Source organism: Eubalaena glacialis, chromosome 13, assembly GCF_028564815.1.
Source record: "Eubalaena glacialis isolate mEubGla1 chromosome 13, mEubGla1.1.hap2.+ XY, whole genome shotgun sequence".
Lineage (NCBI taxonomy): Eukaryota > Metazoa > Chordata > Mammalia > Artiodactyla > Balaenidae > Eubalaena > Eubalaena glacialis.
In genome coordinates, this window is record NC_083728.1 from 77,431,350 (window position 1) to 77,443,604 (window position 12,255).

General features: G+C 52.4%; 1 protein-coding gene across 7 annotated transcripts in view; it reads left to right on the forward strand.

The window, feature by feature from the left end:
* KATNIP (katanin interacting protein) overlaps positions 1-12,255 on the forward strand; it is a 193,476-nt gene that overhangs the window by 160,045 nt on the left and 21,176 nt on the right. For all 7 annotated transcript variants that reach the window (XR_009703334.1, XM_061209061.1, XM_061209063.1 and 4 more), the window contains exons 16-18: positions 4,064-4,789; positions 5,596-5,801; positions 7,962-8,040. Coding sequence is in view for 6 of the 7 variants with exons in the window: in XM_061209061.1 (XP_061065044.1) it covers positions 4,064-4,789; positions 5,596-5,801; positions 7,962-8,040 (1,011 nt within the window). In the remaining variant the exon portion in view is untranslated. The remainder of the gene's footprint in view (positions 1-4,063; positions 4,790-5,595; positions 5,802-7,961; positions 8,041-12,255) is intronic.

The following is a 12,255-nucleotide window of genomic DNA, read 5'->3' on the forward strand; positions in this document are numbered from 1 at the left end:
AGCCCCTGAGATTTCATGCTTGTTAAGCTGGTCGTGCTAAAAAGGAAAGTTGCTTAGAAATTTTAAATTACCCATTACATAGAGCCAAATCCCATAGCCATGCCCTTCAGGAAAGGTGGGGGCCAAGCCCTCCAACAGTGCTTGTAGAATGAATGACTGCCCACGATCCTGGAATCGTGCTGTTACCATAATATAGAGCCTGGAAATCCTTTTGTTAAACAAAGTATCTCATTGTAATGACATCTGCATTTTGGAAGTGTCTTTATCAGGGGTCAGTTAGCTACAGGTGAATGAAATCTCACTGGCCCAGTTTGAGCAGTAAAAAGGGGTGTTATTTGAGAAGCTCCTGGACCCCCAAAGGCAGGAAGCATCATCACATGGGATTTGAAGGAGGAACCAGAAAGCCATTAGGCACTGAGGAAGCTTCTCCCTGACTCTCCAGGGCTGCTGGGCCCTGCCTCTGCTTCTTTGCAGGTCCACTCTTCCTCACCCCTCTTCTGTGCACATGGCAGGAAATGGCTTCACAGTCCAAAAGTGACAATTTCCCAGCTCTAGCTCCAGAATGCAATTCCAGAGTCTCAGGGCAGAAGCTGATTGACTGTCATGGGTCAGGTGTCCACTCCTAGTCCAATCAGCTATGGCTGAAGGGCTGTTCACCTAGAATAAACGTGATTCTGTTGCATCTCACTACATGCTTTTTCACATCCCATTTTAATAGCAATTAATGCCTACCTCATAGTGGTGCCAGTGATTTTTATAAACTGAAATTCAGAACTTTGCAGTTCATATTAATCTCCACCAAAGAGTAGTTTTGAACCTTTAATCCCATCATCTCATACTGGTCCCTCCCAGACCATGCGGACTGCAGATTAAAGCAGTAGCTTTCTGTTGTCGATTCAGATTTGTTGGCAGGAATGTTGACAGACAAGACAAAGCACCGATCCCAGCAGTTGCCCAACTCCCAAAGACTAATGAGTCATGTGTGACAGAGGGAAACGTGGGCCCCAGCCTGCTGTTTCATCTGAGAGGTCCAGGACAAAGTCTATACCCCTCTGCTTTTAAAACCCAGGGCGTACGTACATCTCGGGGAGAATAGGTCAGAAAGCAGATGCAGGATGAAAGCCAAGTCCTGCCTTTCTTGCACTCCCCGGCAGAGAAAGGCAGGCTGAGTCCCTGACACGTGACTTTTGGTGCTTTCTCCTCGGTTGCCCTTGCAGACCAACCCAGCCCATTCATTTCAGTCAGTGGAAATCAAATCACAGTAAACTGAGGTCATGACGATCCATATGGGAAGCTCCTTCTGCCGGATGTTAAGCCTCATGCCTGGAAGAAAGGATGGAAGGAACTCCTGGGGTCTTGTTAATGACAGCTGAGAAGGAGGGGAGAGGACAGGAGGTGCAGGAGAACTGACAGGTGGAGGGGGAGTCCCTCGGCTTCCAGCCCTGAGCACAGGGGCTACGTGATGGTGGCACCAACCACCCGTCCCTTTACTGGCACACATTTATTGAGCACTTCCAGGCACCAGGTTCTGTGCCAGGCCCTGGGATGCAACAGGGAACAGGGCAGAAAAGGCCTGTCCAAGAAGGAGGGTGTCAAGAAGAGCCAGCGAAGTGGGGCTCTGGGGGAAGAGCGTTCCTGGCAGAGGGCAAGTAAGGGCAAAGACTCTGAGGCGAGGAGAGACTTGTGTCCATGGAATGAAAGGCTGGCGTGGCTGGAGTGGGATGCTCGTGGAGAGAAGGCTGTGAGGCTAGGCTGGAGAAGTCAGCTGGGAGTTGGGGGCCCACACTCAGGGCCCTAGGGGCACAGTGAGGAGTTAGATTTTCTTTATTCTCAATATAGTAGAGATAATGCCAATAAGAGGGGTTGATGACAAACTCCATTTTAGGTACCCGGAGTTTGAAGTGACAGAGTGGACATGTCTGGACTGTCCAAGGGGTCTTTGGAATTGGAAGATGGTACCCCAGGAAGAGAGACCAGAACTTGGCTGATGTCAGTGAGCAGGGCCTGCATGGGAGCCAGGAGCTGGATGAGGGCAGTGTTGGGAAAGGATGGCATGGAGCTGAGGGGTTTGGGCGCAACCAGACTTCGAGTGCAGGGAGGAGTGGAGGGCGCCATGACACAAAGAGAGGAGCTGTTGGCCGGGGAAGTGGAGAACCAGGGAGGAATGATGTCTCCTAAGCTGGTGGAGGGGGGACTGCTGAATGGAGGAGCTTTGCCTGGGATGTCAAGCAGGGAAGGAGGACTGAGAAGAGGTTGTGTACTTGGAGTCATTGTGTACTTGGAGAAAGTCACTTCAGTGGAGGGTTGTGGGAATTAGAGGACTCTTATGGATGCCAGGAACAGAAAACCACAAAGGGTTTGACTTCAGGCGCAGCTGGATCCAGGGGCTCAAATGATTGTCATCAGGACTCTCCATCTCTCAGCTCACGTTCCCCAGGTTGGCTTCATTCTCAGCCAGGCTCCCCCCACACAGTGTAGCAAATGGCCACCAACAACTCCACCCCTCCATCCTACCAGCTCAGCAGTGCCAATTTAAAGAGAGCCCCTCTCTCTCCCCGTAGTTCCTTTCATGAGCCCAGCTTGGAAGGATGCTGTCAGTGTTTGCCTAATCTGCGTGGACTGAAGATGGGGAAAATCAGAATCTTGTTCCTAGGAGAAGGAGAAGTGGAGTCTGGGTGGGCAAAACAACAACTCTGCACAGAGGAGCCAAGTTTCAGGGGGTTGAGAGAGGGTGATGGTGGTGAGAGAGGGCAGTGGTGATGAGGATGCAGTGTCTTTGGTGAAAGGAGGGAGAAAATAGGACGGTGGTGGGAGGGAGCCCCAAGATCAGGTCAGCTTCCTTTTTCTTTCAGGTAGGAGAGATTTATGCATGTCTGCAGGCAGAGAGAGGGGAAGATGCCAGTAGGGAAGGAGTGATTGAAGATTCTGGAGAGAGGAGATAATTGATGGGGCCAGGCCCCCGAGGAGACAGGCAGAAAATGGAGTGCAGGGCGCAGCATGATATGAAAGAAGGAAAAACAGAATGTCAGTGTCATCAGCTGCTGTTTTTCCAGAATGACACCCTTAGATGGCAGTTAGCCATGGCGTGGCCGTGAGGACCAGCCGCTGCTTAGATGCACACGCCAGGACTTTAATATTCTACAGGGAGGAGAGCAGCGCCTTCAGAGCCATGCCTCTGAGGGCCAGGCCCATGTTCTCCGCATGCCCCAGACGCAGCTTCGGCTCTTGGAGCCAATTTAACCACAAGTAGAAGTAAATTCCTTGCCTTGTAATATACCTGAGTTGTTTGGTTTTTTAATAGAATGTGTCCCTGATTATAAAAATAATACACGTAGGGAACTTAGAAGATAAGGTGTCAAAGAGGAAAGTACAAGTCTTTCCTACTCACCACGCAGACACGATGATATTAACACGTCGGGACATGCCGCCCACACTACGAGAGGCCGCATCTAAAATGGCCTATCTGGCTCTTTTTTTTTCCATGTAACATGCTTTCACAAGCCTTCCACCTGCTATTAGGCAGTCTTTGAAACACCCCGTTAGAGTCACGTGGCTGTGACAGACTTCAGAGCAGACCCTGGGGTTGCTGACTCAGACTCCGCAGGCAGCAGCGTCGCCCTGGGTCGCGTGAGTTTCTGAAAAGGTTCTCACACAAGCAGAGAGTGTCCCCTTGATTTGCATGGTGGTCGCATTCTTAGAAAATTCAAAGTACATCGAGAAACACTTTGCTCTTTGTAAAACAACTAGGTTCCAGACTCGGGTGACCATAAACAATTTTTTTACCGACCTGAATGGTGCCTGAGACAGGAGAGTGTACTCTGTGCCTGGAACCATCCCCGGCAGTGAGGGACAGTCGCAACCCTGGTCCCACCCTTCAAGTGCCAGCAGGACCAATAGACAATGAGACGGCCAAGAGCGTCGAACCACCCACTGGTTTCTAGAATTTCCCCCTGAGGGTGACCCCCACCCAACTGAGAGCCACTGGGTGAAACGATCTCTAAGGGTCCCCACTTCCACACACGCCACTAATGGGGCTTCGCCTCTCCTGTGTCCTTCCTTCCAGAAGATGCCTGGTCCACCCGGACGCCACTGCGGCCCCAGTGGCACAGCGAGCAGGAACACACCTTACGTGAATCGTGGAACTCCCTCACCGTCTTTGACCACTCCCACCGGGGACGCATCTCCAACGTGGAGTTCCAAGGCGACATCCTGGATGAGTTCCTGCAGCAGCAGAAGAGCAGCCGGCACAGCGACCAGCCGCACCCCTGGAAGGAGGAGAAGCCGGAGCCCATGAAAGGACAGGACCACGGCTCCCTAGAGAGAGATGACGGGGGTGACTTTAGAATCCCCGTCTTGCCTTATGGACAGCACTTGGTCGTCGACATCAAGTCCACATGGGGGGACAGGCACTACGTGGGCCTGAACGGGATAGAAATATTCAGTTCCAAGGGAGAGCCGGTGCGAATTGCGAACATTCAAGCCGACCCCCCGGACATCAATATCTTACCGGCCTATGGGAAAGACCCCCGTGTGGTCACCAACCTTATCGACGGGGTGAATAGGACCCAGGACGACATGCACGTCTGGCTGGCCCCCTTCACGCCGGGCAAGTCCCACTCCATCTCCATCGACTTCGTGCAGCCTTGCCAAGTCGCCCTGATCAGGATCTGGAATTACAATAAATCGCGGATACATTCCTTCCGGGGTGTGAAGGACATCACGATGCTGTTAGATACACAGTGCATCTTTAAGGGAGAAATCGCCAAGGCCTCAGGAACCCTGACGGGAGGTACAGTATGTCTGTAAGAATGCCCTCGAAGCCCCTACCTGCTACTCGCTGAGGCTCTGAGGAAAAACTAAACTTAGTGTCTAGCCAGTGACAGACAGGTCTCTCTCCTTTCCAAGAGCTGGCCCGCTCCTCGCCTTTTGCTGCTGGGTGTGAAAGAGCTGACCTCATTGAAACGCCTCCCCTGGGTACCAGCCTTACTTAGCTTCCTAGGGCCTGAGCCTGATGAGTGCAAGTGAGTTATGGAGGGAGTGCTCTCAGGAGACCCTGTAGGGCAGGGAGGGGTGTAGGATATGGAAGGGTCAGGGGAGAAGCTAGGCAAGGATATCATTTCAGGGGAAGCCCAGCCTCAGCCTGATCCCAAGGGGAGCTCTGGAGTGTAAATTGCAGGGTCTGTCCTGCCTTAAGTCAAAGCAGCAGGGCTTTGGAACCCTCAGACTCCTGGTTGGGACGTAACTCCCACACCCTTCCAGGAAGGCCCCCTATAAGGATCGGCAAAGGATCTGGATGGGGCACCAACCGCATCAGCTACCGTGCCTCACCCGCGCCTAAGAAACATCCCTTATTTCATGACAGACAACAGTGATTCTCGTTAGATTAGATGCCTTCATTAAATCTATGTGGTTCTTATGGTCCGTGAATTCCATTTGCAAATACGTAAAGAAGAATAAGGCTCAGTTACACAAATCAAGACCTGTTAGTGGTTTGGGACTTCCTAGCCCAAAGATTGATGGGTTTAGGTTCCTGGTCTGCACATCATTGGGACATGGGGTGAGCTGACTCTTCTGTCTTCCTGGTACCCCTGTCAGCTCCAGAGCACTTTGGAGACACGATCTTATTCACAACCGATGAAGACATTCTTGAGGCCGTCTTCTGTTCTGATGAGACGTTTGACTTGGACGTGGAGAGCCCGTGCAGCCTGCAGTGCAAGCAGACGCTGAGGAGGCCCAGCACGGCCGACGGCCACGGGGAGGAGAGGCCCTACACCCAGGCTGGCTCATGGGCTGATGACCAGGTAGGACTGGAGGCGGGTGGGCGCCCCAGAGAGGTTTCTTCTCCTGACTCAGAGTATACCAGGAGGAATGAAGATGGATCTCCTTTAAGCTGCTGGTGCTCCCGTTTTGACATTTCCCATTTTTCTGCTTCCTTTTTGTTCTGTAGGTCATATTTCATTCTCTAATTATTTTTTATTTTTTTCTAAACCAAAGTGAAGGAAGTATTCAAATTTTAATCAGAGCTAGGGGAAATCAGTTCTGTGTCATTTCTGTAATTTAGAGGTTGGCAGTCTCAGGGGAATTTTTGCTTTGGGTTGCGTTTTGATCACTCACTGTTGTTTTTGATGGAAGGGCTAGAAATGCTTTTAATAGGCGGACTTGAGAATTAAAAGAATGATGATCCTGGCAATCACTTCTTGGGCACATACCGTGATCCAGTTGTGGAGCACCTTGTTATCGTGTTTAACCCTCCTGACAGCCCTTGGGGTAGAGATGATTCATATCCCCGTTTAGGAAACCAAGGCTCAGACAGGCTAAGGGCCTTGCCCAAGGGCACATCTTGGGAAAGTAACAAGGCTAGAACTTGAATGCAGGACTCCAAAGTCTGTGCTTTTAATGGACAAATTATCAAAAATGAAAGATGACCTTCAGGGCAAGGGCCAGCCCAAGTCAAAGACGAGTAATCAAGGTGAAGAGACACCAGGTCTCCGGGGATGTTCCTGAGGCCACAGGAGAAAGAGGAGACGGTTAAAGAGGGTGGGGGGAAGAGTGGAAAGAACCAGGAACCACGGACAAAAGGTTCGGCCACAAGAAGGTCATGACCAAGGCGGTGCAGTGACATGCCCCTGCCCCGCCCACTCAGACAGGCTAGCTCATTGTTGATGGTTGTCCTGATTTTTTCAAAGAAAGCCAGAAATCTGGATTGTTATGTAAAAATCTCCCCATTAAGAAATGTTGGCAACTAATCCATGATGTTTTCAACCCTTCTGCGGGCCACAAAACATGTCCGTGGTCTGGCTTTGCTGCACAGGCCTCGGGCCACAAAACATGTCCGTGGTCTGGCTTTGCTGCACAGGCCTCCAGCTGGGAGATGGCCTTGAGGTCTTTCATTCCCCCAACATTTTCCAAATGGCAAAGTCCCTGCTCAGGAGCTCTGATAGGATCTAGTCCTGGGAGGGGCAGGGAGGGATCACTCTCTCTGCCTTAGAGATAGGACCTCGAGCTCAGGGAGGCCACGTCAGTGTCACACCCCTAGCAGGTGGCTGGGCTGGAGCCGCCCCACGCCCGCCTAGGTGTCCCGGTCGGTGCATCCACCTGGGGGCGTGGCAGGAGGCTCAGGGAGGGCAGGGCGCCAGGGAAGGCAGGAGAAGACACGTGGGTTCCAGGGCAACAGCTTTCTGGGAGGCCACTCAGCGTCAGGGGTTAACTTCTGGCAGACAGCCTTCCTCTCCCTCCTCCCCATAGCCGGGCAGGGGCCTGGAGGGGCTGTCCCTAGGGGCTGGACTGAGGGGTCATCAGGGTGTCATTGGGTACTGAAACACCATCCCCACTAAAAACTCTAAGATCCAGACAAGCGACTTCACCTCTTTTTGCATCTCAGCTTTCCTGTCTGTGAAGTAGTACAGGCACTTCTACCCTGACTTACGGTGCAGAGATCTAATGAAAAGAATTTACATAGAGACCCAAGAAGCAGGGTGTGGCAGCCCACCGTGTCTGTAGACCAAGGGTTCTTTATCTGCCTGCCCATGGGAATCACAGAGGAGGTTTTAAAAATGCAGATGCACAGGCCCCAGGGTTGAGAACCACTCTCTACGTTTGAATTCTTTCTTCTCCTTCCCTCCATCCCTCCCTCCCCCCTTCCTCTAGTTCACTAGATAAACTAGATAGGGCCCTTCCCTGTCCCAGAAAATCTAATCACCTGAGCTGGTTAGTGTCAAACTCCTCCCCTACAGTAAGAACTTGCGGCAAGGACTCAGATGCACTCAGGGTTTCTGGGCCCGCCCATATTACCAGTCATGGAGCTCTCACCAGGGCAGAAAACACCAGAAAAGACACCGGGACTTACCTGGGGCTTACCTGGGGCACAGAGTAGGCATCTAGCTGGGAAGATGTCCAGTGAGCTGCGTGGGTGTCACTAAAGTCACCCCCTTTCCCTCTGCTTCTCTCCAACCTGTGTGCAGACCCCTGAGCCAGAGCTGCCCCCCAGCCCCACTGTCCCTGAAGTCACCACGCCGGAGCCGGGCGTCTACCGCGGCATCTGTGAGTACCCTCTCTGGGGGCAGTGTCAGGGGAAGGAGGACCTTCACGGGTCGGGGGTGGGGAGGGAGTCATGGCCACTTGGGGCAGGGTTTCCCAGGACAGTTGGGCAGGTTGTACCTTGGCACAGAGACACCAGGCCCTGGGATAAGTCAGGGCTGAAACCAACCTGCACTGGCGACACTGGCCCGGGCAGGGCTGCATCCCTTCAGAGGAGGGGTCCTCCTGGCAGTGTGCCCTCCCAGAGGGGCACTCCTGCATTTCACACGCAGACGTCTTACGTGTTAGCTGCAGCCCTGACCCGGGAGGCTGCAGTCAGAGCCCAGAAGTTATAGAGCAAGAAGACATAAGAGCCAGAGAGACCTGGGCATCTGTCAGTCAGGGGTTTGAGTTGCCCCTTCAAACTGGACCATAGAGCAGGTGCTGCGGCAGAGAAAGTCTGCATCCTCCTGGCTCTAGGTGGGGTGGGGCAGCAGGAGTACCGGCCCAGGTGCCAGGTCTTCTGAGAAGTGAGAAATCTGGATTTTTACATGAAATCTCCAGATTTTTCAATGTTGGTGACTAATTCTACAGTATTTTAAAACGCCCTATGAGCCAAACAAAACACGTGTGTTCGGCCAGCCGGCTGCTGGTTGGTGGCCTCTGAGCAGATCCCGTCTGGGTTTCGCTGTGTCTGTTCTTCTGTCTCCTCTGCCTGTGTGCCCTTCCAGCCAGTTCCTCTCTTACTCCACGTACTTCCCACCAGCACCTCTGCCTGCATCCCAGGGAATCCTCAGGCCCAGCGTAGCGCTGTGATCTCTCCCACTGGTTCCCTGTTCACAAGGCTCTGCGGACTTGCTCGCTGCGGCCTCCCCTCCTGCTCTTTCTTTTTTTTTAAATTTTTTAATTTTTTAATTTTTGGCTGCGTTGGGTCTTCTTTGCTGTGCGCGGGCTTTCTCTAATTGCGGCGAGCAGGGACTACTCTTCGTTGCCGTGTGCGGGCTTCTCATTGCGGTGGCTTCTCTTGTTGCGGAGCACGGGCTCTAGGCACGCGGGCTCAGTAGTTGTGGCGCACGGGCTTAGCTGCTCTGCGGCATGTGGGATCTTCCTGGACCAGGGCTCGAACCCGTGTCCCCTGCATTGGCAGGCGGATTCTTAACCACTGCGCCACCAGGGAAGTCCCCCTCCTGCTCTTTCTTGCCCCCTTGTGCCTGTCATCTGCCTCCAGTTATCTTCTGAAAAGAAGAGACGTGCCATTGTCACGCCCCCTCCCCACATCCCCACCATCATCTCCAGAACGAAGCCGAAGCCAGAATGTGTCAGAGTTTAGCCCCCTCCTTGCTCCGCTCCTCCCCGCCCCAGCCTCCCCCTGCAGGCTTCTGTTCCCTCGCTCTCCATCCCTGCCCATTGAAAAGATGTCGACTGTCGATTGGGTTCCCAAGAAGCAGCCTCTGAGATGGAGTTTACTGGGGCATGCTTTTGGGGGAGGGCAGGAAGCAGGGCTGGGCAGAGGGAGAACTGGGCCACAGGGCAGTCACACCAAGGCCTCTGCCAGCTCCACAGGGAGCTGCAAAGTCCCCTGGAAGTTGTCCCTGAGTTGAGTAAGGGGGCTGGGCCTTTACACTCCTGTGTTAACATGTCACTGGATATGGGCTGGGGAGGGGCAAAGCCAAGGTTAGTCACAAGTGGGGGGACTCAGCTGTGAGCTGTCAGCCGTCAGCACTCCCAGCCACTGGAGGGATGAGCCCTTCAGCCCTGGGGATGGGAGGTGGGATCTGGGCGGTGCCCCACACTGTCCTCCACTCCGCCTTCTTAAGGCCTTGCTGTAATCCCATCCCATCCCCAGAAGCCTTCCCCACGGTGCCCACTGAGAATTCAGCTCTCCCTCCCTCACTCCACAAGGACAAATTACCTCTTCGAAAAGACGAAGTCTTCCTTTGAATCCTCACAGCCCCTTACTTTCCAGAACTCTCTCTCAATTACTTTGGGACTTTGGGACAACCGAGTAATTTAAAAGCCAACCTAATGTAGTCAAGAGCCTGGTTTGAGGCTTGGTTGTGTATCCCATTCAGACACTGTGCTGGGGCTTTCCCTCCCTTATCTCACTCACAGCTCTTATTCTCCCCATTTTTCAGATTAGATTAGGAAACTGAGGCTCCGAGAAATTGAGAAAGCCACCCAAAGTCACACAGCTAGTACAAGGCCAAGAACGGGACCAAGCATATCTGAATTCAAAGCCTAGGTCCTCACCACTCAACACACTCCCTGAGAGGCTGCCTGACCTCAGAGGTCTTTGGGAAGAGTCAGCATCCCCACAGAGCTGTAAGGTCCTGGAAGACAGCAGTCATTTCTTGTTTAGTCTGGACTCCCCTAGGTTGGTCAGGATCCTGGGGGGCAGGGGGGGGGGAACAATGGAACTTGAATTCCAATTGAGTTAAGCAAAAAAGAGAATTCCTTAGCTTATGCAATTGAAAAGATCAGGCGTTGCTAGTTTCCCCGTACTGCTGGATCCAGGTGTGCAAATGACGTCCTCAAGCCTTGGCATCTCCCTGCATCTCTCTGCCCTGTTTCTCACTCTCTTGTCAGTCTCCCATTCAGACTCTGTCCACATGGGAGCTCCTAGAAGCTCTACCCGGTAATCCCAGGTAAAAGAACTTCTGTTTCCCAATAAGTCCAACAGTTGTCCCAGAATTGTCTCCTCACCTGGCTCAGGTCACGTGCCCATCCTTAACTAATAATCACCGTGGCTCACCTTGGCGGGGAAGGAGTGGGGTGTGATGGAAAACACGGATTGGCCCGGCCTGGGTCAGAAGCCCATCTTCGGAGCCAAGGGTGAGGAGTCAGCCTCCCATACAGTGCTTCAGAGGAGGTTAGAGTGCCATAACCAGAGGAAGGGAGGGAGGGAGGAAGGAAGGAAGGAAGGAAGGAAGGAAGGAAGGAAGGAAGGCCAGAAGCAGCCACTGTCCTCTTCATCTGATGATTTCCCCAAAGATGCTGCATCTGATGATTTCCCCAAAGATGCTGTCTGTAAATGTCTGTCCCACTGAACCGGCTTCTGACCTTTCTCAGAAATGTTATTTCAGTGCCTTTGGGAGTTTTGCCCTGGTGTAGCACTCCCAGACCTTTTTGCTGCAAGGAAAGTGTAATTTCTCTGCGTCTCTACTCAGCAGGAAGGCAGAAGAACCTCCTGATCAAGGACCCTCTGCCTGTTTTGAGGCCTGTGATTTCCGAATCTCTCTTCTCTGAACCTTTGGCTTTTTCCTCATTATATCCCAAATCCTAACCCTACTTTCCCAGCCTGTGCAAATGAAGAGAGCTTTGATAAAGTGACCCAGGGGGGATGCGTTGGGGTTGGTAAATACGGCCAATCCTATTAATGTTTTGAACGGGGATATATGACTTGCTAATTTGCAGATGACACTAATTTTGGAAGTTTTGCAAATATCAGTGGTAATGAATAGGAAAGGAGCTGAGAGAGTTGAAACATGGGAGAGAAATAACAAAATTAATTTCCATTTATATAAATACTAATTGATACACCAGAGGAAAATGAATATGGAACACAGATATCAGCTCCAAAAGGAGAGTCATCACTTTCAGAGCAGCCTCGATTAGATGGCATCACAGTGCATCTTGCCAGGCAAACAAAGGGGTGGCAGGCTTGGGAGCGTCTGGAGTGCTGCCTCTTGTTTCGAGGGGGAGGTGGCATTTCTCCCTCACAGGGATCCCCCTGATCTAAATCCACTCCCTCCTCCACCTCCAGGCCGCCTCCATCTCAGGAATGGTACCCACAGCTACTCTGTCCCTTGGGTCAGAAACATTTTCTCTCTTCATTAATTCCATACAGGCCATTGAGAGCCCTGGCAAGGCTGTCTCCAAAACAGGTCCTGAATCTGTCCACTTTGCCCCCGTTTTCACCACTACCGCCTTTGTCCCGGCCACAGGTATCCCAATTGCCTCCTCCCTGGCCTCCCTATGGAGTCCAACCCCAGTGCGCTTTCCAAGACACGGGTCCGATCATGCCACTTCTCGGCTTCCACATCTAAGCCTCCCTAGCTGCCCACTGCAGAGAAGAAAATCCAGACTTCGTGACATGATCTGGCCTCCATCTAACCTTCTGACCTCATTTTCTTCCACCTTCTACCTCAGTCACTTGGTTCCAACCACAGATCAAATATGTTCCCGTCCCAGGGCCTTTGCCCTTCCTGCCCTCTCAGCCTAGAATGTTCTTCCAGAAAT